Below are 27,325 nucleotides of genomic sequence, written 5' to 3'. Positions count from 1 at the left end.
GACAAATATTGCAACCCATAGTAAAGGAACATAAAAAAAAAAGTCTTCCACATAGGTACAAATGAACACACATACACAGATTGAAGAAAAGCATGTAGACAGACATACAGGTATATTCAAGGCCGCTCGGGCCTGTGTGTGTCCCTCTGATTAACTCCAAGTAAACAGCCCGTCTTTGGAAAAGCAAGACACACATTTCAGGACCCGAGTGAGGACCACAAGCTGAGGAATGAAGATTGAATGCTATTGATTGGGAGGAGAGGAGTTTGACCTCCCCCAGCACACACTGCCCCCTACTGTCTGGATTTATATACATCAAAGAAACATGGGGAAAGGGGAAGGGTTGCAACAACACATGCACACAACCAGTGAATCCAACAGTGACGGAAATTCTAAAAACAAGGACCCCTCCAACGCCTAAAACCCAAATCCTCCCACCCTTTTTTTTTTTTTGATAACCAAAATATCCCCCACCCCTTCTCCACCCACTCCCAAGTCTTTCCATCCTCCTCCTCTCCCCACAAAATCACAGGTCATTCCTGTTGGTTTCTATACAGTTATACAATATCCATGCACAAAAGAAAAAAGCGCACCTTCTTTTCAATAGGAGGTGCTGGTCTTTAATATTCTAAGAACATCAGGAGCACTTGAACACACCCAGGAACCTTCAAAAGTAACTGTGATTTTTTTTTTTTTTCAGAGAAAAGACAACTTAAAGGCAGAAGAAAGCTAACAATGAGTAAAAGGTTATTCCTCCTTTGGTTTAACATCAAATTTTTGGTTTTAAGAATTCAGCCCAAATCATATTTCTTTGTCATTTCTTTCTTTTTTCTTGTGTGTGTTGTTTTCCTTGAAGCGTATACCCGCCTTGGACAGAGCTTTGAACTAAACATCTAAAGTGAGTAGCTCTTGCCCCTCTCTCTCTATTCTAGCCTTCTCTTCTGTCTCTTCTTTTCTCGTGTAACCCTTCACAGAAACATTCACAATGTCTTTTTCCTTTATGAAAACAGTAAAGTACATGCCGTAGCAAAAAACAAACAAGAGAACGTACGAGAAAAATGAGCAAACGAATAAAAGGAATTTAACAGTATAAAGCTTCAAGTCACAAGTTCCAAAACTAACTATCATAGTATCATAGTTTCATAATCATTGTTATCATTAGCAGTATTATTTTCAGTCTAAATTACATAAAGTTTACATGAAAGGTTTTTGAGGTATTTCAGAATTAATTGTCAACACATGCCTACCGGGTCTTAGCACTAGCCAGGGGGAGAGGTCGACTGGACAGACAAAGGTGGAGGGAGGAGAGAATTTGTGTCTAGAAACTGTCGGTGAGTCTTCCACACTTTTCTAGTGCAGCCTCTGTGCTTGCACGCAGTGGAGAGAGAGAGACATTAAGTGGTGAGATTTTACATCTACAGCCCTGCGAGCGCCTAGAGCCTCAGCCCTTTTTTTACCCCCCTCTTTCTCTGGTACACAAAAATATCTCTGATGCGAGAGAGGTAAAGTGGCTGAGAGTCTGAGCACACCGAGCAGAGAGAGAAAAAAAACTAAAAAAACATAAAGGCTGCGAGCTACTAGAAGATCAACAACAAAGACTCTGACAGATTAAGGAGTAACATATAATTTTGTTTTCAAATAAATAGTGTATAGAAAATGTTTTATAGACTTTCTACATGATAAAGTGCTTGTATTCTAGTGTATCAAGATGGAAAGTCAATATGGGAGAAAATGCTGACACAGCCCCCACTCTGTGTCCCTCTCTTTGGCCCCCCTTTCTGTCCATCCAATTATGGGTGTGTGAATGTGTGTTTGTAAATGGGTGTGCAGCTATATGCATGCACCTGTGTGTGTATGTGTGTGTGTGTGTGTGTGTGTGTGTGTGTGTGTGTGTGTGTGTGTGTGTGTGTGTCCAGTGCAGTCCCACCCGTGGTTGAAGGGAAAAGGCACTCAACTCTGTCTGCAAGGCAGCCACCTCCTCCTATGTGGCACGATGCAGTCCGACTGCGCTGAATGTGTGTGTTGAAATATCAGTGTGTCGGTCTGTAACAGTTCTGGGCAAAGAGGGGGGGCTTTTTTTTTTTTCTTTTTTTTTTTTGGTTTGTGTCCCCCCCTAGGCAGTTTGGGACCGGTAGGCTGCAGTATCTTTGGTATTAGTGGCGGTTTCACAAACCACTCAGCTTAGTGAGGTAGCCACATTGGTTCTCACTACAAACAAATGTCATTTTGTCAGCCTAATACCTAGAGCTGAATCTAGCTATTTACCTATGCTCACTGAACTGTATACCACAAATCGATTTTAGCTCATCATCCTTTGGCGACGTTAACCCACTGCTTACAGCAACGTGAAGTTAGTCAGTACCTCTCAATCAACTCCTCCACAAATGACCACCGCTCATCTAATCTGCACCGCTAATCTGACTACATTGTTGGAAATGCTACAGTTGCATCTTAAGACCAGACAGATAACATTTGAGTCCCGAGCATCACACCCCCTCCGCCCGCCCTCCGATAACACACTGTGAATCAGCCAGGACATTTGGAGGTCGTGTTTTGTCCCCCACCCCCCTTCCTTTTTAAACCCCAGTCTTGGGGCTCAGTTTAAAGGGGGGGGGGTTAAGGGTACCACAGTTCTGACATGAAATGCCAAAAGAGAGAGAGCGTCCATCGTTTATTCTTCTCTTCAGCAGCTCCCTGTTTTTCTTTTTCCTCCTCTTTCTCACGGTAAATGTCTCCTCCCGAGTCTTATATTCACATAGAATGCAAACAAAAAAACAAAAACAAAAAATCCTTCATTGGCCTCGGTCCTTGCATCCCTCCCATTTTTTTTCCTTTTAAAAAGTCCTTCCTTTTTTGTTTTTGATTTATCAACAAGGTGCCTTACTTATGCACAACAGAGCACAATAGTAACAAGAAATAGAAACTTTGTGTCTATGGTACTAATTAAATACCCGCATCAATATAGAGAGGAAGAGAGAAAGAGAGGAAGGGGCAATGGGGTTAGAGGGACAGAGGAGGTAGAGAACCAAAGATAGAATGAGAGATTTTTCTTCTGCTTCAAAATGTGTCCAGTTATGTGTTGGAGACATTTTCTTTTTTTTTGTATTTGTAACACGTGTGGTTGTCATTTGAGGTTTGGTTATTGTATGCCTTAAAATCTGATTCTTTTTTTTTCCATTTTTTTACTAAAAAAGTATATTTTAATTCAGATAAAAGCTGATTGTTGGCTGCTATGGCACACACCGCCCGTCGTCAGTGGGGCGCACTGTAGCTGTGTGTGAACCCTAGTACCATATTCTCTGATTCGCATTAAGGCAGTAAGCATTGGCACTAATTATTGTAGCATTTTGACAGCTGAGTATGGTGGTTAGCTTCGGGTTAGCTACTGATAACCCTTGTGTGGGAATAACCAGGGTTTTGAATCACATCTGTTGAGAGCTTTTTTTTTTTTGCAAACAGATGGGATGGAAGAATGAAAATATGAAGCCTCCCAAAAATTAATTTCAAATGTGTCTGTCTCAGTAAGCCTTTCTGTTACTTTTTACTCTGTTGTACTTCTCTATTACTTGTATTTTTGGTGGATTCTTGTAGATTTGGATTGGCTAAACAAATCCCTGCCTTTGCTAAATCCCTGCGTTTTCAGCAATCAGTTTAACCATCCCCCCCTCCTCCGGCTTCACCAGTGCTGGTTGGATGAGGAACAACAATAGGATAATGGTTAGCTATTGATCTGCCTTCAAAGAGCTGCGAGGGCCTGAATGTGTTGTGCCATGACTTCTCCTCAGCATCTAGTGGCTCTTCCCTCCCTCTCCTCCTCTCTGAGCCCCGTCGGTCAGGTCTCTGCTGTGAACAGCAGGGGGCACTGTTGCTCTGCCAGCACAGGCCGGAACCAGGGAGGGAGAGGTGTGCTGCTGCTGCTGCTGCTGTTATGAGGCCTTTGTGTCCCCATCTCCAGTGGGTTCCATGTGCTCCTCTTACATTCTGCTTTTCATATGCAGCTGTAATGTAGTTGGCTGGATGCCCGAGCGTGTTGTTGTCGCTTGGTTCTCAGTTATTGATCAGAGGAAAAGCTCCCAGCAGAACAAAGAGCATGTCCAGACATCTCGCCCGCCTCTCCTGTTGGTCAGAGAAACACAGACTCTAGGCTCAGGCTAAGAGTAACAATGACATGTCTCCCTACAGGCCTTCCAACATCTGTGCAAAAAATATAGACCTGGGCCTGGAAGACCTGAGTATCTACTGCCGAGCATCTTGAGTTTCACCTTCAGGAGGGGTCAAGGCCCCGCTCTCTCTGTCTGCATCGATTCATTTTTCAATTCATTAGTTTGCCGTATGATCAGGCTGAGCTGCTCTCTGAAATGGCTGGCCATCAGGGAATACCTTTGGCCGAGGAATGAAGGAGACTACAGGAGGAGAAGGGGTGCGGGGGGGAGGTAGAGGCGGAGAATTGGAAAGCCTTGTTGTTTTTTTCATAGGCTGCGTTGTTTTCTTTATGACGGCCTTGTGTGTGCAGGATGGGGCTTGGATAATAAGGCTATGTGCTGTTCTGTTGTCAGATTTATTGCCGTTCTTTCGCCCTTGTTGCTTCCGTGTGCCGGCGTAGAGGGGATCAGAGAGAGAGACTAAAGAGGCAGACACAAAGGAGGTGAGTTGGAAAAAATAAGCAGAATCAGTGGCTACTTGGGTGGTGAAGGAGGCCGGCGATGTGTCTGATACCGTCCAACGAAAACATCAAATCTTTGGTGTCTCTTTACTTTGTCAGATGCCATAAAAAAAGACAGAATCAATGATTGTCCTCATGTGTAGTAATGCAGAGTGGACCTGACTTCACAATTCACCTTTCAGATTATGCTTGTTTCAGGTGAGAGCTTGAAATTCTGACTGACAAAAAAGATGATTGCATGGCACAAAGGATTTCTTCGGGCAGAGGACACATTCAGACGGTCCAGGCCAGGTAGGGATGTTATCGACAGGTTTCACAGCCAATTTCCCATGATGCCTGTTGTTCCAACCTGGTTCCCCGGCCCTCTGAAGGTCCTCTCCTCCTCTCAGGCCTTGGAGAAGGTGGTGGCGGATGTGCCCGGCTGCCCGGGGCTGGCACCGTGGTCATCGTGCCAGCGGTCCACGCAGCGGCGCCGCGCATTCATAAAGAAGTTGCTGACGGTGCTGAGCTCCAGGCCGAGCTGCTGGGAGATGGTGATCTGCATTTCTTTGGATGGACGCTTGTTCTCCTTGAAGATGGCGATGAGTGTGCGACGCTGCAGGTCGGTGAAGACCAGACGCTGTTTCTTGGGCGCCGTGTTGCGGTCCTTGTGTTGCTCCTGTTCTTTGCGCTTGCAGGCTTGGTGTGGATGGCAGCGGTGGGAGGGATGGGGATGAGAGTGGGAGGCAAAGAGGGGAAAAGAGAACACAAAGCAAGGTAAATATACAAAAGTGATTATTTTCACGATTAGACGGCAAAGACAGAAGGTGGAGGGAAGTAAGTAAATGTATCATTAGCCAATACTTAAACACATAAAAACTAGTTTATACACCAGCAGAGATTCTACAGCTCCATCTCTATTGCCATATTAAAGTTGATTTAAAGCTAATCCATGCCTCCTGCCCAGTGGGAATATTCCTTCCATCCTGCAGAGTGCAGACAGGGAGCCAGCCTGCGGTGAGAGAAAGATGGGTTGAGGAGGAGGAGAGGGGGGGGGCGGTGGGACTGGCTGTTGCCTGCTAGCTGGAGACACTGCTGTTTGATTCAATATTAATGCAGTTTGAGTCGCAATGGGGGACTGAGTGACTGTTGCACAAAAGTAAGCATTTTGTGTGTGTGGAAATGAGAGATAGAGGAGGGGCAGAGACGCAGGGAAAGAAAAGGTTGGAGAGAAAAGAACAGAAAAAGGTGGAGGAGTAAGACAAAGTGTGTGTGTGTGTGTGTGTGTGTGTGTGTGTGTGTGTGTGTGTGTGTGTGTGTGTGTGAGAGCCAAAGAGAGGAGCTTGAGAAGAGGAGGGAGGGGCGGCGAGTGAAGGAGAAAGAGAGATATTGACCGACTTTGCTGTAGGAATTGGGGGGTTCTCTGTAGGGACTGAGGTCAGAATCCCCCCCAGCAGGTCTACAGTCTGCTACTTCAAACAGAGCCCACTGGAGCCCACTCTATTGAGCTCTGAGAGGGTATTTATAACCCACCCACCCCCCCCCACCCCTTCCCCAAACACAAACACTCGAGAGGTGCATGCACCGGCTGCTATGAGCCCCTTCCCATACACAGAGCAATTTTCAAAAGAAAACACGCCGAGTGTACTCTTTTACGTTGGGGAGGGGGTTGTAGGCAGCGAACACAGAAATGAATAGTTAATAGAATTGTGTGTTGTAACTCAAAGTATTCGTAGGAGACGGGTGGAAAGCAGTAGCAGACAGGTGCAGGGTGGAAAAAACGGCGCCCAGAGATGATGTAGGAGGCGTGCGTGTGTGTGTGTGTGTGGAAGGTTAAGGCACCACCTCTGCAGCCACATGTTCCCCTGCTGGCTGAGGATCGAATCCTGCCAGAATGGACTGTGTGTTCCTCTCAGCTTCCCTACTGTCTCAATAAAACGAGAGCAAATTGGAGAGAGAAAGAGAGAGAAAGATGCCATCCCTGTGGGGTCTCCACCTGCTGCCGTTGGTATTGTCTGATACTTTCATACTCGCCTTCAATAATGTCTCACTCTCACGCTGGGTGTGTGTATGTGTCTTGATGCATTTAAGGACAAATTTTTTTTTTTCTGTCTCATGAGTGTGTGTGTTTGGTGGAGGTGGAGGTGGTGGTGGGGTGGAGGGAGGTGGGGGGGGGGGGGGGGTGGAGGTTGTGATTATGCTGAAGTGGCTGGAGCCAAGCAGTGGCGCTGTGTGTCTAATTACAGTGGAACAGAGCCCATTGATCAGCCATTGCAGTCCAATCTGTTTACTACAGATGTCTAACCTGCACACGAGCCCATCCATCATATTCATATTTCACATCAACACTGCAGCTATATATATCACACACACATGCTAACACACAGATTTGTCTAAATGCATGCTTGTATGTACAGTATGTATATCATCATGTGTCTTTGATTTATTGTAGGATTAAGGGGTAGTCATGGCGATGAGGAGGAGGAGGATGAGGATGTTGTTTAATCATCTGGACTTTTGTGAGTTAAAGATACTACAGGATGAAGAGTGTTAAAGCTGTGAGGAAGATTGAGTTTGGGAATCGTTGACACTGATGAGGCACTACAATTATCATTCTTTTAGATATTATATATTTTAACAAAGTTGCTCTAAATATAATGACATAACAAGCACTTCTAACCCCGGAACATGCATGTCTTCTAGTGACGCTCACCTACGTTATTATCCAGTTTTTCCCGGAAGAAACGTCAGCAGGCTGACTCATATGATAGATTTATTAGAAAATAGATTTACCAGTTCACTCAGTTCATTCTTCATATTCAAGCATACATCAAATATGACTGATGGACATCAAAATTCATCAATTCTTGAGAAAAGCTTGCAAAAAAAAATGAGACTTTTTCCATATATCACTTGGTAAGGTTTTCTCAAATTGTTGACACCAAACATTCAACTAACATATATGCTCCTTAATAGCGTGAATTGTTTTGATCATCTAATTACTTATAAACTAGACACTGTGTATTTTAGCCTGTTGTTTATTATTATTATTATTATTTGTTTAGGCTGCACACGTTCTTTTGGTTAACATCACTTCCCGTAATTGGCACAGGGGTGTGGTTTCACACATTTTTACCTGTTCACTTGGACCGTGGGAGTTAGACAAAGAGGGTGAGATAGGCTTGGATATTTTCTGTTGACCGTCACGTCACATACTTTAGTTATTCCAGTTAGCCTTTATTGTTTGTAATTCCTTTCTTTTAATAAACAGTAAAACGCGTCCAGACTTTTGGACTTTTAAGAACAAGTCACACAGTAAGAACCTATTTAAGCTTCTTAGCTGCTTTCAATTGATAATAGTCGCTACAATACACTGACTAGATTATATCGTCATTAGTGGTACAACGGTTCAACAAGTCTACGGTTCGGTTTGTATCGCGTTTTTTGGGTTTCGGTTTATTTTGCACATTAGGGAGAAGAAAAACATAAGCATTTCTGATGTGTTTGAACTCCAAAATATATAAATAGATTGACTGATAGTAATGAATAATATTATTTCTATATTATATGAAGCCATAACACTGATTTTATACATGAAATAAGGCAGGTTACTTAATGGTCAAGTAGGCCTATGTTCAGATAAGTACCTCTTTTATGTCTCTGGCACCTCATCAAATAATTAGCAGACCTGTATTTAATAGTAGTGCAGCGGTTCAACAACCCCACGGTTCAGTTTGTACGTCATTGAAAGGTTTGGTTTTGCATCCCTAATAGTCATATATACTATATATATATGATAAAATAATCCTTTATTAGTCCCACAGCAGGGAAAATTGCAGGATTACAGCAGCAAAGGGGGACAGTGTAAACAACAAGAGGCATCAGTAAAAAAACAAGATCTAATAAATAAGTAAGTAAACGGTAAAAAGACTTTTAAAAAAGAGATATGAAGAATAGACTGAATTAGTGGTTGGGTTTACATTATTGCACGTATAAATATGAAATGTTGATATTGCACAGAATAATTAATATAATTTAATGCAGCTGTTGATGCATCATTCTGTTTTATCTGTTAACCCTGTCAGTGTCAGAAGACATTAAATTAAACCATCTGAGGTCAAATTGTTTTCTTCAGTGGTGAAAATCCATCCCAGCAACTAACTGCAGTTTTATTGAACGTATATATAATGAGGTATTTTCAAAGCAAAACTAATAACAGTAACCAGTAACAACCAGTATATTAAGCTGATATCTTTACGAAAACATCTGCATCCAAGAAACAAAACCAGCTGAGCAAGAAACACATGCTTTAGTTGGTAAAACTAGTCATACGGTGGTTGGGAATGTGCAGCCTTGATGGGGGGAATAACCATTTCTTCAACAGCAAAACAAATCTAACATTTATCATTTGACAAAAATCCTTGTTTTTTGATGATTCTAGAAATGTCTACATGTGAGGATGCTCTGCTTATTCCACGTGTAGGGACTTGCACTGCATAAAGCTCCCCCGCTGACGGAGGAGAAGCTACCAGTCTATTCAGCAAAGACGTGCCATCCCCTCTGGCTTTATCTTGTGTGGAAGGAGGATTCGTTTCCCAGCAGGACGATGAGCCCAAACATGCAGTGAAGTCTGTTTGAAGACCAGAGAGGAGCAGCAGCAGCAGTGCTGACATGGACTGCTTTACCTCCACCGTCACCAGACTTCAACCTCACTGAACAGACGGTCAACTGTGATTACTGTAAAAGGTGAAATTACTAAATATTTTACATAGTTTGAAACATTTTTTTACTTTTCCCAACATTTTAAACTTGTATAATTAATATATAACATTAAATACAACAGTAACTGATGCAGCAGTTTTATATTGCACTTTGCTTTTTAGAATAACTTCCTCTAGAGCAATATAGTTAATATTATTATCAATATAGATTTATTACTATCTCAATATTTAAGTCCGCTCTGACTTTCCATTTATTTTATGCAGCTTCCAGTTGGCCTGAATATCTTCACTCTCCTCCAGCGTGTCACCTTTTTCTCCTTTGATTCATCCAGATGTGTCACCTTGTACAGGTATGCACGTAATTACACACACACACACACACACACACCAATGTTGGAAATGAACTTTTTTGTCCACCTGCCACTGATTCCAAAATCTACCAGCCACTCAATACATTACCGTTGTTTTATTTGGCTGGTGATAGAAGCAAATCTAGCAGCCACTTGCATATTTTACCAACATTTGGCTGGTGCTAATTTACAACTCTGACACACACACACACACACACACACTCACACACTCTTGGCCATATAACTGAAAGTGTTTGATTAAAATCAGAATCAGTTTTTATTTGCAATGTACAAGGAGTTTGACTCTGGTTTTATGCATCTCTAAGCGTACTTACACAGAAATAGAAATAAAAGCAGCTAGGGACAAGGACAACGAAGCTGGACAAATAAAGGTGAGGATTGGGATTTGGGGTATGGTTTTCCTATATTTTTGCATACGTTTTTTTTCTTTTTGTGATATAAAAGTAAAGGAATCAAATGAGCTTTATAAATGGCAACATTTTGGCTAATTTTACTTATTTAATCTACTTTCCTCTAAATAGAGATAATTTAACTTGCCATGAATCGTCTCAATGTGTATTTTCAGGCAGTAAAATCAACATCTAGTAACAGAAAGAAATCTATTAATGGATTGCTTTTAAGAAGAGAGGTAAATGCTTTGGAAACAGTACACTTTTAACAGTATTTTTAAGTATAATTTTTACTTTAAATCCCCAAACTCAATAGATTACCATTGTTTTTTGGATGGTGAGTGAAGCAAATCTAGCAGCCACTTGCATATTTTACCAACATTTGGCTGGTGCTAATTTCCAACTCTGACACACACACACACACACTTTGGCCATATACCTGAAAATGTTTGTTTGAATCTGAATCAGCTTTTATTCGCCAAGTACAAGGAATTTCACTCTGGTTTAAGCGTACTTACACAGAAATAGAAATAGCAGCTAGGGACAAGGACCACAAAGCTGGACAAATAAAGGTGAGGATTGGGATTTGGGGTATGCTTTTTCCTATTTTTTTGCACAACATTTTTCTTTTTTTATCTTTTAATGTAAATGTAATGAATCAAAGGAGCCTTATAAGTAGCAACATTTTGGCTTATTTTACTTATTTAATCTACTTTCCTCTAAGTAGAGATCATTTAACTTGTCGTGAATCATCTCAATGTGTTTTTTCAGGTAGTAAAATCTAGAAAAGAAAGGGGATTCTTCCCAAAGAAAAAATCTATTAATGGATTGTTTTTAAGAAGTGGGGTAAATGCTTTGGGAACTAACTGTTTTTACAGTATTTTTAAGTACAATTTTTACTTTAAACCCCCAAACTCAATAGATTACAATTGTTTTTTTGGCTGGTGAGTGAAGCAAATCTAGCAGCCACTTGCATATTTCACCAGCATTTGGCTGGTGGCTGGTGCTAATTTACAACTCTGACACACACACACACACACACACACACTTTGGCCATAAAACTGAAAACGTTTGATTTGAGTCAGAATCAGTTTTTCTTTGCCAAGTACCTAGGTTGTATGCATCTCTAAGCGTACTTACACAGAAATAGAAATAGCAGCTAGGGACTAGGACCACAAAGCTGGACAAATAAAGGTGAGGATTGGGATTTGGGGTATGCTTTTCCTATTTTTTCCATAATAAATAATTTTTTTTATTTAAAGGTAAATGTAAAATAATGAAAGGAGCTTTATAAGTAGCAACATTTTGGCTTATTTTACTTATTTAATCTACTTTCCTCTAAGTAGAGATCAGTCTCAATGTGTATTTTCGGGCAGTAAAATCAACATCTAGTAACAGAAAAAAGATTCTTCCCAAAAAAAAAAATCTATTAATGGATTGTTTTACACAGTGGGGTAAATGTTTTTGAAACTAACTGCTTTAACAGTATTTTTAAGAACATTTTTTTACTTTAAATCCCCAAACTCAAACGTTGTTTGAATCTGAATCAGTTTTTATTCGCCAAGTACAAGGAGTTTGACTGGTTTTATGCATCTCTAAGCGAACTTACACAGAAATAGAAATAACAGCTAAGACAAGGACAACAATGCTGGACAAATAAAGGTGAGGATTGGGGTTTGGGGGTATTTTTATGCATACAATTTTTTTTTCTTTAATGAGCTTTATAAGTAGCAACATTTTGGCTTATTTTACTTATTTAATCTACTACTTCCCTCTCAGTAAAGATCATTTAACTTGCCATGAATCGTCTCAATGTGCATTTCTAGTAACAGAAAGGGGATTCTTCCCAAAAAAAAATCTATTTATGGATTGTTTTTAAGAAGTGGGGTAAATGCTTTGGAAACTAACTGTTTGATCAGTATTTTTATGTACAATTTTCCCCCAAAATGTTCATATTAAAGAGACAAAAATGTGGTATTTTTGTGTGTGCAATAAGCACATAATAAGTGAGTCCTGATGGGAGGGGTGTGTTTCTCTCTTTAATGTGCATGTGCCCCCACATCCACAACCAGCTCAGGCAGCCCTATAGCTCCTCTCTCTCTCTCTCTCTCTCTCTCTCTCTCTCTCTCTCTCTCTCTCTCCGTCCTGCCGCCTCATCGACCGGTCGGTTGCTTTGTGTCTCTCCGGTCGGCAGGTGTCGCTCTCCTCGTGGCCTCGGCTGCACGCGGGGCGCCACAGTGCGCTTGCCTTTGCTACAGGCGCTGGATTTACTAATCGATATCGATCGATCGGTGAGGAAGGGGGCCCTGATTACTGAACCAAGCTCGGGCGTAGAAAAGAAAAAAAAATCGATCATTGCAGCTTTTAGAGCTATACAGTAGGCACCGAGCAGAGAGAGACGGACATAAACTCATGCACAAAGAGCCAAACTGGACAAGAGCAGAAATCCTGGTTCGGTGTTGAGTGTTTTGTGAGGTGTGTAGCTGCACACCCTGCTGCTGCTGATGCTGCTGCTGCTGCAGACAAATGTGATTTCTATTCCTCCCTATATATGGAGCTGACCTACTTTGAATGCATCCCTCACAAACATGCATGTTCATTGTTTTAGTGCACATTTTTTATTTACTATAATATAATTTTATTTCCCATGAACACAAAGCAATTTATCCCCATGAATGTCTTTTCTTTTAAATGCTTCTGCTGCTGCTGAAGCTGCAGACAAATGTGATTTCTATTCCTCCCTATATATGGAGCTGACCTACTTTGAATGCATCCCTCACAAACATGCATGTTAATTGTTATAGTGCACATTTTTATTTACTATAATAATATTTTATTTCCCATGAATACAAAGCATGAATGTCTTTTCTTTTAAATGCTGCTGCTGGAGACAAATGAGATTTCTATTACTCCCTATATGGAGCTGACCTATGCATCCCTTACAAACATGTATGTCCATTGTTTTAGTGCACATTTTATTTACTATAATAATATTTTATTTCCCATGAATGTCTTTTCTCTTAAACTATCAAATTCCCTTTTTTTAATGAATGATTTTTTTTTTTCTCCAGCCTTTCTGCTCGGATGAAATCGGGTATAACTTAGGCCTATTTCTTTCTCCACTGATGACATTAATATTCTTTGCTTCACGACAAACCAAGCGAGGTTAAGAGAAAGGCCCTGGGTGTTCAATATCGATCGATAGATTCGTGAATAATTCGTGTGTGAAATTCAGTTCGTCCAATTAATTATGCCTCGCAGGGAGGGGGGAGGGGTTTGGAGAAGGAGATTTATGAAGCAAACACACCAGGAAGGAAGGAAGGAAAGGAAGGAAGGATGATCCAGCTTTCTTTGCAGACTAAAAAAAAAAAAAATCAGAGAGGAAGTGAATGATCATCACCTGTTCTGCGTGTGTTTACAGCGCGCTCACAGCTGTCTCAGGCCTTCCTCCTCCTCATGTCCCTGCAGATGTGTGAGTCCATCTATGAGCATTAATCACTTATTGATCACCACTGCCCTTCCTGCTCATTATGAGAAAGTCAAACGGCCTCTAATATGACGCCTATATGAACCCATGATGATACACATCTGCATCTAAAAACAACTAGAATCGTTTGGTTTGCAAACCTCCAGTCCTGCAGCAGTGGCTGCGTTTACACACACGAGGTCGTTTAATTAATTTACCAATAAACATGTTTACCGGTTATGGTTCGCAGTGCAGCTCGTTTATTGCATGAAGGCACTAATAATCTATGCAGTTTGGCCAGTTTGCTTGTAGTTGCACTCTTCTCCAGAAGCATGATTGGGCACTTTGATGTTTAAGCTTCAAGTCTATTTATTAAGTAACGTCTCTGCTGTTTCTCATGGGCTGTTGCCTTAAAGATTGATGCATATATCCGCACGGCCCTCTCTCTGTATACGGTGGCATTTATTTCATTCTGTGCTGCAGGGGCAATGCCAAGCTCTCTCTCTCTCTCTCTCCTCCTCCTCTCTCTCCATCTCTCTCTCTCCATCGCCAGGCCAAAACACTTGCAGCTCAATACCCCTTAATGTAATGAGTGAGAATTGGTGTTAATATACTGATAAAGCGACACAATTTGTTTGTTTGCATTCCTCCAGCGACTCAGCTGCGAGGCATTTTCTTCTCCAGCACTTCAATAACACTCAACCTGAACTCAGTTACACCTTCGCCCACATCCCAAAGTCTCAGCTGCCTGCAACGTTTTACCTTTATTTGCTTCTATCGTGTAATCACAGCATGCATGCACTGGACTTCTTACAAAAAAATAAAATAAATATATATCAACACAGTGTTCTCTGTCAGTTTGAGATGCACAAACCTGCAGAAATATAATTTTATCCAGCTCTGTTTTTTTGCACCAACGTGTTATTAGCAGCTCAGTGGTAAACCTAAGAAATGACATAGTGCTTTTAAAAAAAAAACTCAATAATCAGTGCAGGCTGCGATGATCATGTCTCCTTATGAGGTTTTAGATAATTAAATGCACTCAGCCATTTAAGCGCATGATTGAGAGAAACCGTGTGCATGCATTTTAACCTGCATTATTATTATTTGTATTATTTTTTTTGCCGGTTTAATAGCAGCCGCCTTGTGCCATTTATTTGTGTGAGTGGCTCCATTGTTGGAGTGATACTCTTATCTGCGATTATCATTGATTTCATTCATAATTGCTTTGACCAGTTATGCGTGATGGTGGTAATGATCATGATGCTTTATTTTGTGTAGAGAGGCAGCAAAGCAGGCCCACGGTTTCATTTCAAACAACAGGTGTGTTTTTATGTCGTTTATGAATTTATTAGGAGTTTCTTTACTTTGAGGAAATTTAGACGAAATTGTGCTCGAATTGAATCCTGATTGAAATTTGTGCGAGTGTGCCTTAAATAAAAATAAATAAGTGGCTTTTCATACTCAAAAAAAAACATTACTTTAAAAAAAAAAGGCAATAAATGAACTATTTAACTGCTTTAAAATTAAATTATATAAACAATGCATTACCATTTAAACAAATAACCGCCTCTCTCTGGGAGTCTTCATGCGGATGTGAAACTGTGCGACTCCAAATCCCTTTAAGCTCCTTTTCATTTGCTGCAATAGAGTTTACACACTTTGTTAAAAGCTGTAATTCTGTCAGAGGGCTCGTTTATAGTGAAACACAGAGAAAACAGAAAATTAAAAGAAAGTAAACCTGAACTAATTGACATTTTATCACCAACTTCAGAGTCTCCATTATAGGTGATTTCTTCTACATTTAATGTCGAGCTGTGTACAGATTCTTTTTATACAAAAGTTCTTTATCGAAATGTGTTCTTCAAATGTCAGCTGTCACTTCTCTCTGTTCATTTCTTAATTTTGTCGCATGGAGGATTAGCAAAGTGATCTGCAGTCAGTTGATACTGTTTACTCTCCAGACAGCTTTTCAATATGCAGGAATTTTTTCCAGATTCAATTCAATACAGTTCTCACTCAATCATGTGAGAAGAGTCAACAGAAGTGCTTCTACACACCACCGCTTATTGCGGTCACCTAATTGCATTTATAGACGGTCTATTTTCTCACAACGTATAGATTGAAATAAATAAAGTGTTTTTATTATTCTGCACCACCTTAGAGTTTATTATCCCGAAGCTTCATTTGTCACCTTTTGCAAATCAAATTGGCAAAAATAAAAGTGTCTAATAGTATTTATTTATTTATTTCAGGACAGTCCCAAATCATTTTAATTATTAATTCTGTGTGCAACAATTTCGACCACTATAATGAAAACAGATGTGGTAAAATAATAATAATAATAAAAATAATAATACAAATATAAAAATAAATAATAATAATAATAATAAAAAATAGGAAAAAAATAAGAATAAAAATAAAAATAATAATAATTTTAGAATTTATATTTACACATTATTAAATCTGCAGTACGTTAATCTGTAATAAATGTTCTTTTTGCCTGTGAAAAAGCAAAAACATTGTAGTCATCTCTTTCACACACACACACACACACACACACACCTCTGCAGAAAAACCTGAGTAACTGAGTGCAGAAACAATAGTCAGCGTTTTCATATCGGCTCAGTAAAGCAACAAATTATTAATTTCAGAATCACCCGCAGCCTGTTCGTTATAGGCTCTTTAATAACGTGTAATATAAAAGGCTATATGCGCTGGCATCGATTCATTCATCAATTGATTTCACAGTCGTTTTGTTCCTTTGTTGATCTGTGTGGGGTTGCCCAACCGGAGGTTCGGGTTGCATCTGTGGGTACGATGAGCTGTGCGTGTGTGTATGCGTGTGTGTGTGTATGCGTGCATGTGCATGTGTGTGTGTGTGTTTTGCGGTTTTGTTGAGATCGACCTGCAGAAAGACTTACAGAGGTTCCGTACAAACCATCTGCAGGCTCTCGTTTCAAAAAAGGCCCTGAGAGGTGGAGACACGATTTGTCACCATTTCTGTTTTTACATGCTGTTTTATATTTTACATTCATCTCATCAAGAGATTAATCATTAAAACCTAACTCAAACTCAACAGACTGCAAAAAAATGTTAATTTTAACACCTCATTTATAGCTCTTAAAATCTTATTTTTCCTTCAACTAGTGAACCAAATTTGAAAGATTTTATTTCATTTCTATTCTTCCTTTTCACCCCAAAATATTGCCACTTTTTTCAAAATTAAAACGTGAATTCCCGTAAGAAATAAGTGCTAACTCTACATGCAGACATAAGAGATTTTTATATTTTACATGATTCTACATGATTTTTATATTTTACATGAATCTCAGCCAGAGATTAATCAATAAAACCTAAAAGACACTAAACGACTATATACTGTAGAGACTGCAAAAAAATGTCCATTTTATGGCTCTCAAAATCGTATTTTTCCCTCAACGAGTGAAACTAATTTGCAAGATTTTATTTAATTTCTTTTCTTCTTTTTCACCCCAAAATATTGCCACTTTTTTTCCAAATTAAAACATGTGAATGCCTCCCCATGCAGACCACCTTTCTCTCGCTGTAAGAGATGTTTTATTGGAGATTAACTGACTCCTCGCTGTTTTAGAAACCTTTACAGTCCTCAGTTGGATGCGTGCCTTCACTTCTCTTTAATTGCGCGGACAATGTCCTTGCCTTGTGTTCTTAAGCTGCGCATTAAACAAGCCATTACGGGGCCTTTAATAACCGATGGCCTGTCAGGGCGTCAGATAAGCACGCACACACACACACACACACACACACACACACACACACACACAACCGCTGCTTCACCATCACTGCTGCTGCTTCAGCGCGCACTGGACTTATTATAACTACCCCAAAAAGTAATCCGTTACTTATTACTTCCCAAAGTATCAGACTCCTCACTCTGACACGTTACATCAGCAAAAAACACACACAATCACACCAAGTCACCTGAGTGTTGATATCTCATCAGGTAAAAGTTTGCTCAGTGAGAATAAAATCTGAAAGAGGGATCATCAGGTGTATGTGTTTGGATTAAAAAAAAAAAAAAGTGGGAAAATGTACCTTTTAAACCCCAACTGGTCAAATTACGCACGGAGCAGACCCAGTGTTTTTGGGGGCACCCCGGCGTTACATAACAGCGCTGAGCTCCATCGACACAATGCTGATGCGCTCCGGTCAACATTTTAATTGCAGTAGCAGCAGCAGCAGCAGCAGTCTGCAGCAACAGCAGCAGCAGTCTGCAGCAACAGCAGCAGCAGCAGCAATAACAGCAGTAGCAGTCTGCAGCAACAGCAGTAGCAGCAGCAATAACAGCAGCAGCAGTCTACAGCAGCAGCAGTAGCAGCAGCAATAACAGCAGCAGCAGTCTGCAGCAGCAGCAGTAGCAGCAGCAATAACAGCAGCAGCAGTCTACAGCAGCAGCAGTAGCAGCAGCAATAACAGCAGCAGCAGTCTGCAGCAGCAGCAGTAGCAGCAGCAATAACAGCAGCAGCAGTCTACAGCAGCAGCAGTAGCAGCAGCAATAACAGCAGCAGCAGTCTGCAGCAACAGCAGCAGCAGTAGCAGCAGCATTAACAGCAGCAGCTGCAGCAGCAGCAGTCTGCAGCATTAACAGCGGCAGCAGCAGTCTGCAGCAGCAGCAGCAGTAGCAGCAGCAGCAGCAGCATCAGTCTGCTCTTTTGCACCGTCCCCCGCTTCTCCTCTTGTGTAAACCACCGCAGATTGTGTCGGGTCAAAAAGCCAACAGTATGATTTGTTTCTTCTTCACACAACACCGTGTTCACCCTTCACTTGACTCGGAATAATGAGATTTAATTATGATTATCTTAAGTTTGGGCCCTTTTGTGTTTTTGCCTGGGAATAGTGGAGAGGGGGGGGGGGGGGGGTGGATGGGGTTGCGCACGCGGTGCCATTAACCCTTTGATGTTAGCCGCGTGCATTCAGTCGACTCTGCCAGCAATTTGATTTAAAGGTCATTCTCTCCTATCGATCCGGTTTGGCGAGGGGGCGACGGAGGAGCGCAGGAATTGATCATCTAAAATAGAAGAGACGGTGTTCGAGACTGTACAGAGTCCAGACCTCGACTGCATTTATAATGGCTAAGCACGCCCAGTGTATGTGTGTGTGTGTGTGCGTGTGTAAAGAGAGAGATGGGTGCAGATACAGTATATATGGAAGACGGTGCAGACTCCTGCCTCATGTCCTCTAATCTGATTTCTATTAAAATTACATTATTTTGAATAATAAGGTCGACTCGGTCAGAACAGTGTGGGGGTGGGATGTATAATGAGCGAAAAAGAGGTTGCACGACTGTGAACTTTAAGTCGTCTGGAGCAGCTAATCCGTCTCTTTCACACAATCAGAGAGGAGCTGCTCAAATATTTTGACTGTTTTGACCAGAGAGGTGTGCAACCAGCCTGCATGCGCAAAGAGAGAGAGAGTTTATTAGTCATTCTGCTGTGTGTTATGAAGGGTGAGCTGTTAATGGGAGAAATGGTGTTGCATGGTGGTGGAGATGGAGATGGAGATGGAGGGTGGAGAGAGCGAGAGCGAGAGAGAGAGAAAGAGAGAGGAGGGGGTTGCATGGCTGCATGGCTGCAGAGCTCCAGAGATGGAAAGCAGAGGCCGGGGGAATGGAAATCGATACAGATTCAGGGCTCGCCAGATCGGCCTTAACAATGTGGCGCAGACGCACTCTACATCCAGATCACATCCACACAGGAGAGGAGAAACTGGGGGAGGCGACACACGTATGCAGGAGATGATATTTTCCTCATGTTATGCAGGAGATGATATTGTCCTCGTGTTATGCAGGCTATGATATTGTCCTCATGTTATGCAGGCTATGATATTGTCCTCATGTTATGCAGGAGATGATATTGTCCTCGTGTTATGCAGGCTATGATATTGTCCTCATGTTATGCAGGCTGTGATATTGTCCTCATGTTATGCAGGCTGTGATATTGTCCTCATGTTACGCAGGCTGTGATATTGTCCTCCTGTTATGCAGGCTATGATATTGTCCTCATGTTATGCAGGCTATGATATTGTCCTCATGTTATGCAGGCTATGATATTGTCCTCATGTTATGCAGGCTGTGATATTGTCCTCATGTTATGCAGGCTGTGATATTGTCCTCCTGTTATGCAGGCTATGATATTGTCCTCATGTTATGCAGGAGATGATATTGTCCTCATGTTATGCAGGAGATGATATTGTCCTCATGTTATGCAGACTACAGTATGATATTGTCCTCGTGTTATGCAGGAGATGATATTGTCCTCATGTTATGCAGACTACAGTATGATATTGTCCTCGTGTTATGCAGGAGATGATATTGTCCTCATGTTATGCAGACTACAGTATGATATTGTCCTCGTGTTATGCAGGCTCTGATATCGTCCTCACCCCTTATGCAGGGTTGAATAAGACTAGCACAATCAAGGGTGCTCGTGTAATATCCCTATATTATAACTTCCCACGATGCATTCAGTTATGAATATTCATACCAGCCCACGACATGAAGATTTATGCAAATTTGCAAAAGTTGAATTGACTTTCCCTCAGCCTCCTCCTCCTCCTTCTCCTCCTCCTCCTCATCAGATAATGATGCAAGGTGTGAGATGTCATTTCATCTGGTGAGAGCAACACCGACCCCGGGATTTAAACCAAATAGCCTCGAGGTATAACCTCAAGAAAATGACTGTTGCTCTCACCCCACCTCTCGCTCCATTTCAAAGGCGATGCTTGTACACGATGCGTGTCTCGGTACTTACAGCACACGTTGCTGTGCTTAACGAACAACGAGGCTCTGAAAAACCGCAGCTGCTTCTGTTTATCCCCCCTATCTTCCCCTCACACATCAATTATTAAAGTAGCAATCGATCATTTCGCGGGCTAACATCAAGCCATCTCTTCATGGAGAGAGAAAAATAAAATGTTTGAGATTAACCCGCATCAATCACATCTTAATGTCCTCTCCAATTAAACCCATTATCCGGGCTTAAATGACCCCAAAAGAAGAAGCACCACCACCACTCCTGGTTATTTCTGTTGGTTTAGCATCCCAAAATAAACATTTACAGTTTGCATTCTGCACACAAAAAAAAAGGAGCTGGAGATTTAAATGGAAACCCCCCTTTGGCTTGTGGACTGGAAAGTAGGGTGCAGGGTGGTGTGATTGACGCGATTGTGGATTGTAATATTGATCGATGGGTGGGAGCTGTTGGATGAAATAATGGTGTTTAGGGCCTACAAGAATGCTATTAACTATGTATTGGTAAAAACTCTGGTTCTCCACCTTGAACTGTCCTCGAAATGGAGAGGAGATCCTGCAGCTCCGTGTGGACTGCATGCTTATTTCAGCACTCTGGACAGAGACTCGAAACCGGTTAACTATAGAAAACTGACCTGCAGGAATAAACTGGGATTAAATGATTTGTAGAAGGGAATAAAAAAGCTTCTTTAGGTACAATGCATATCAAAATAAATGTATTTCATTTGCAGAAAAAGCAATAATTCATGCCCCTTTTCTTCTCAAATATTAACCCCAACTTAAAATTAAGGACATAGCATGTAAGAAAGGCAACTGGTCAGCTCATTACACATGTTTTTACGCACTGGACGTTTATTTCAGCACTCTGGACAGCGCCTCGAAACCGGTAAACTATAGAAAACTGACCTGCAGGAACAAACTGGGATTAAATGATTTGTAGAGGGGAATAAAAAGCTTCTTTAGGTACCATGCATATCAAGATAAATGTATTTAATTTGCAGAAAAGCAATAGTTGATGCCCTCTTTCTTCTAAATTTTGTCCAACTTGCGACACCCTCCTTTCAAGCAGCTCACAACAAGAGCATGCTCAGACTTGCCAACATTATCTCTTCTGATCCCTTACATGTTTTTAAATGGGGAATATCCACTTCTGCCCTCCAAGAGGCGATTCAGAGTCCCTACTGTACATTTAACCTGCATCAGGCTAAAGAACGCTTTTGTTCATCAGTCCATCTTGTTGCTAAATAATAATTAATATGCTGCTAAAGGCATGTAAATCCAGAGGACAGATGGTCATTTTGTAATGGGTTATGTATGAATAATTGTGATGTGTATTTTTGTTTTTTTTGTCTGATGGGTCTTACTTGTCTGTCTGTCTATGGTAACAGTAAGGTCTATTGGATGTGTACTTTTTCTCAAACTGAGCTGCCTATGGATGCAAAATGAATTTCAGTGCAAACTGACATTAAAGTTGTATTGTATCGTAAAATATGAACCTCGGCTTAAAATTAAGGACATAGCATGTGAGGAAGGCAACTCATTACACATATTTTTACGCACAGAGGCGAAATAGCGCAGTGTGACTGGGATGCTGGATGTGGATTGCTCCAGGATTAGGCTCTTGTAACCTGCATGTAGTCCATTGAAACCTGAATAGAGGCCTCCCACCCTGCACCCTCATTCACAACAATGTTTTTCCTCCATGGCTCGTGGGTCTTGACCTGCGCACCCTGGCACGTGCTCCGGCCATTCAAATGGTAATAAACCAACTGCGCTTTTCTTTTCTTTTTTTTTTGCGAGGGAGGAAGAGGGACACTGGCATGCACCTCATCACTGTCACACACGAATGAAGAATGAAGGCGTATAGGAGAGGATATCTGGTGCCAAAATGAGAAATACATAGGCGCACTTTGTGGGAATAAACCTGGCATTCCGTCTGGATCCACAAAAATAAGCCACAAACGAGCTGTATAGGCACAGTAACTTCAGTCTGACGTGAATGACAGGAGATGTAATCCAGTTTAAACGTTTACTGAAAAAAAAAAAGTTAAATATTGCATTGTGTCACACTAACGCAACTCTCTGCCTTCTGACTCTAATGCACACTCACTCTCTCACTATATTAAAGGGAGCAAAAATCATCAAAATTCAATATACATGCATTTGTCTCTTTACCTTTTTAAACATTACCTAAGTCAGCTACAATAACTATTTTGACAAATGTCATATTAAATCACTTCATTTCCTCATTCACAGCATCTCTTACTAAAAGGCAGGAAAAGGGTATTCAATATAGGCTCTATATACCTACACAAATATACTATGAACTGTGCTTATCTTTGACCTTTGAGCATATCTCCTTGCTCGATTTGTACTTTGTGAACCAAAATGTATTATTAAACATACAGTATTTGTCTATATCGATGTTACTTTATATTATTTTAATTGTTGGTATATACTAAATAATGTGTTTTGGGGTTTGGCATGCACCTCATCACTGTCACACACGAAAGACTGAAGGCGTATAGGAGAGGATATCTGGAGCCAAAATGAGAAATAGGAAGGCGCCAGTTGTGGGAATAAACCTGGACGTTTGGTGATATAATTGAATACCCTCTGTGGTGTCCAGCATCATGTCTTTAGGCGCGAATATACCACCAGAATGACCGTATAAACCCAAACCCCACAGGACAAATGAGTGAGCAAATAACACACAACAAACGGAACATGATTACAGCAAAGAAAAAGGTGTGCAAAAGCGTTTTTTTTTTTGTTGTTTTTTTAACAGCTGTCCTCTTTCCTCCTCCTTTCCCAGCTCTCCCTCCTCTGCTCCAGGGGAGAGACCAATGGGAGAGAGTGCTGAGGCGGGATAATTGATAGATGCACTGGCTATCCTTATCGATCAGGTCTGTATTGACCCGACCAAATACATTGAGATGGAGTGTGGAATTCAACACAGATGCAAAGACGAATTGTTTTCATCGTTAATGCGATCTTTAAATGCCTCCACCAACCTCACTCTGCACAAGTCTTTCTTATTTTGTGCAGCTTTAACAATGAAGTATTTATTTGTACAGTAGAATGCATGATGCTCAGTAAAATAAAAGACATGCAAGCTTGGTCTGCATTCATGTACGAGGAGTACAATAGGTGGGATGCCTGTGGGGTCTTTGCCCTCGTTGCATTAGGAGATGTTGAGCGTGAAGGGCATCACACGTTCACCCCCCAAAGCAGGCCTCATCTCTGCTCTGCTTTTCTGTTCCAGGGCTGGATTGTCATGTGTGTGTGTGTGTGTGTGTGTGTGCAGACACTGGCATTTTCACATTAGCTAAGCAGGGCAGCTGCATTGATTTGTGTGACTGTGATGAATTTGGAATAGTAATTTGAATTTATTGATTGATGTGGCCGAGCGAGTATAGGGCCCAGCCTCACTTTCAGCATCACAACCCCCCCTCCAACCCAACTCCCACTCCCACTCCCAGCCCACATGCACACCGAGGATAATGGTGATTTTAAATGCAATAAGTAAAATGTTGCTCGGAGCATTTGCATACAAGCCATTTGTCATTTTTGCCCAACTGGCTTTTCATCTGCTACCTACTGCAGGTTAATAATGAACACAATCCTGCTGTCTCAAAACGGAAAATGTATTGGATATGTATAATAAAATATTTTATAATAGAATAATGAATATCACCACTGGATCTAATTAATAGTGTAGCCTTAATTTCCATTCTACAAGCAAATACGCACGTACACACATATAGGCTGCCCTGGGCCTGACCACATTAAAATATGCAGTAGGTGTGCACACACACAGGACTGTGCCACTCCAACATGTCAATTGAAATGGGGGGGTTTTATCCTGATGCCGGGTGTGGAAGATATAAAACCCCACAGCCCAATTAGCTTTAACAGCAGTGGCACTTAAAGAGACAATTGTGGAGTGTTTAAATCTTTATTTACCAGAACCCCACACTAAATGCGCAAAGGAACAATTTACATGCCATTAAGTGCTTTTCAATAGGGCATTGACTGGAACTAAAATATGCCACTATATCTGCTTAATTGAACTGTGCGCCTGAAATACGACACAGAAGAGCTGATTGACGTTTTGGGAGCTCGGCTACGTCTAAACAGTGCATTCAAATCACAGCGTTTAGTGGGATAATCTTTGCGTAATAAAACTCAAAACGATGGATGAAGCATTCAGAAAGACACAGGGACAGTAAGGTGTCACAATTTGTCTCTTACTAAACAGAAACGGATTTGTAGTCCTTTCTGTTATCACATCCCAACACACATTAAAATCTCACAAATCACAATTTTCTCAGTGTCAAAATGGCCAAACAGGCCCTGGACCAACTTTGGAGATCCCAGAGTGCACACATAGGAGACAACACAGGCCAGAGAAAGACGCATCTGTTTGTGTCTCCGTCTTTCAGATCCAAATCGATCATTTATCAGCGCGCTGCTCTGAAAGGGGACGCCTGGACCTGAAGTATTGATCCATAGGAGGTCATGCTCCCTCGACTCTATGGCCAGGCCTCAGACGATCCTTGTTTGCCACGACGCGCTTATTTGACAGGGGTGGAGTGGGGGGAGTGCCAGATTACTACATCAAGTTTGTTAGACCAAAGTAAAAAACTGAGTATTTGAGTTGCAGTGATCTCTATGTGTGTGTTTGTTTTACCTTTATAAAGTAATAGCTGCAAGATGCAATCAATTTTTTATCACATCCTGCTTTGATTTTCTTTGTTTGGTGTCTTGTTTTTGTGTGTGAGGTGAGGGAGACACACACACACACACAGAGAAAGACAGTGATAGGGATGTGTGTATGCATGCTGTATCCGTGCGTAAAAACCGCTGTATGTGTGCCTAAGAACAATCACATCTGTGCAGATTGCATGCGTTTGCACCTTGGTGCGTCCTCCCTTTTTGTTTATAACACCTCCAGTGTTGCACAGCATCTTGTTTATACTATCATGGATTGTAGCATCAATCAAAATATAGATTCCCCCCCCTCCCCCAATATTTAACACCCCAACTGTCATGATGACGTTTTTGTGTGTGAGGGAGACACACACAGAGAGAGAAAGACAGTGATAGGGATGTGTGTATGCATGCTGTATCCGTGCGTAAAACCGCTGTATGTGTGTGTAAGAACAATCACATCTGTGCAGTTTGCACCTTTGTGCGTCCTCCCCTTTTCTTTATAACACCTCCATTGTTGCACAGCGTCTGTTTATACTATCATGGAGAGACACACACACACACACACAGAGAGAGAAAGACAGTGATAGGGATGTGTGTATCCATGCTGTATCCGTGCGTAAAACCGCTGTATGTGTACCTGTGCAGACTGCGTTTGCACCTTGGTGCGTCCTCCCTTTTTGTTTATAACACCTCCAGTGTTGCACAGCGTCTTGTTTATACTATCATGGATTGTAGCATCAATCAAAATATAGATTTCCCCCCCCCCCAACATTTAACACCCCAACTGTCATGATGAAGTTTTACTCGATACAATCGACTAATAACTTCTAGTAATGTCTGTTTGAGCAGCTATTGACAGTCTCGCCACATTGACTTCTAATTGATCCCTCCACATCACTCTCAGGTTTGGGAGCTGTCTCCTCACTCACCTGCAAGCCTGAGCGCCGACATCCGCTGGAACTCTGGCTCCTGGAGCCACTTCCACATCCTCCTGAAGGTCTCCCGGCCAGACTTAAGTTTACTCCACGGTTTAGGATTCCTCAGCAGGTCGGACAGAGTTCCCTGGGACCTGCACAAGATCCTCTGAGCAAAGATGGCCTGGGGGATGCTGTAGCGCTTGAGCTCTGCTGTTATTCTCTGTGCCACCTCTTTGGTGTTTATCTCCTCCACCTGACCAGACCCTCCACCTCCTTGCCCTCCTCCCACTACAGTCTGCCTGTCTCGGTCTGACAGCATGGACCCGTTTGCCTGAGAGTGCGGATGGCTGTGATGGTGTAAGCCGTTCAAGGATGTCATGAGCCCGGCACCGTGTCCTCCAAGACCCCTAGCCAGGTGCTCCTCGTTTCTGGACAGCATGGCTGCATGGGACTCGAACCCACCAGAGGAGATCATCTTGTCGTTGGAGAGGTGACCTCCTGGGCCATATGCGCTGAGAGTCTGCTGGGAGCTGTGCAAAGACCCCAGACCATTGGACAAGGGGGACAGACTCTGCCCCATGCCGGACATGTCTTTAGGGTAGTGTCCATAGAGGTTGCTCATGGACGCGAGGCTCCGGTCGTCTCTCATCAGGGTGAAGCTGCCGCTCACGTTCCCGGCGCTGAGTCTCTGGTGCGCCGGATGATGGTGAGCATGTGCAGGGTGCGGATGGTGGAATTTCTCCGACACGGTGGAGATGGGAGGCAGGTGCTGCAGCGGTGTTAAGGTGGTGTAGGTGCTGCTCAGGCTCATCCCGGAGTCGCACGACATGGTCATGGCTGGATGCAAAGGGCCAGACAAAGCGTGGTCCGTGCGGTAGTCTCCCGCACCCTCCAGTATCGAGGCCATGCTGGACACCATGGCCGAGCGGCCGTGCGACACCAAGTTCCGATGCGACGCAGACGACTGGCGCGCGTGTTGGGAGTTCATTAAGTCGCTCGTTTGGTGGGAGTGGGAGTGAGACACGCCGTGCAGATTTCCAATGTTTTCCATTGTAAGCTCCATCGTTGAAAAAGAAAAGGATCTTTATTTCCACCCCTCTCTCTCTCACCACTCTCTCCTCTCTCCCTCCTCACTGTCGCTCTAATCTCACACTCCTTTCCAATAAATTGTGAACGATTTCAAAGCCAAGCCATTGATTGTATAGTTGCCTCTCTGCAGTCAATCCAGCATGGTTTTAGTAGATCTGGTCCTTGCCGCCACACAAAAAAACAGCGCTGCAAAAAAAATCTCAGCTGCATGAAGGTGTCTGCGC

At 42.1% G+C, this 27,325-nt stretch overlaps 1 protein-coding gene and 1 long non-coding RNA gene across 2 annotated transcripts; one reads left to right on the top strand and one right to left on the bottom strand.

The window, feature by feature from the left end:
- Positions 1–531: 531 nt before the first annotated feature.
- On the bottom strand, positions 532–27,325 carry onecut3a (one cut homeobox 3a). Its single transcript, XM_037771346.1, has 2 exons — positions 26,025–27,325; positions 532–5,341 (listed from the first exon to the last, which is right to left on the bottom strand). Exons 1-2 carry the CDS (start codon positions 27,073–27,075, stop codon positions 5,049–5,051), a joined length of 1,344 nt encoding a protein of 447 aa, XP_037627274.1. The 5' UTR covers positions 27,076–27,325; the 3' UTR covers positions 532–5,048.
- On the top strand, positions 9,117–23,523 carry LOC119489140. The gene is made up of 3 exons (XR_005207104.1): positions 9,117–9,388; positions 9,628–9,713; positions 22,893–23,523. It is a non-coding gene; the product is annotated as an uncharacterized LOC119489140 (long non-coding RNA).

The sequence above is a fragment of the Sebastes umbrosus genome, chromosome 5 (genome assembly GCF_015220745.1).
Source record: "Sebastes umbrosus isolate fSebUmb1 chromosome 5, fSebUmb1.pri, whole genome shotgun sequence".
NCBI classification, from domain to species: domain Eukaryota; kingdom Metazoa; phylum Chordata; class Actinopteri; order Perciformes; family Sebastidae; genus Sebastes; species Sebastes umbrosus.
This window is presented reverse-complemented; position numbering and strand designations above follow the sequence as displayed.

Bases quoted from the DNA above. Each gene is read 5' to 3' on its own strand.
- onecut3a (XM_037771346.1), bottom strand. From the start codon at position 27,075: ATGGAGCTTACAATGGAAAACATTGGAAATCTGCACGGCGTGTCTCAC. The intron at 5,342-26,024 runs GTGAGTGAGGAG...ATCCACACCAAG, and splicing joins GTCGGCGCTCAGGCTTGCAG to CCTGCAAGCGCAAAGAACAG.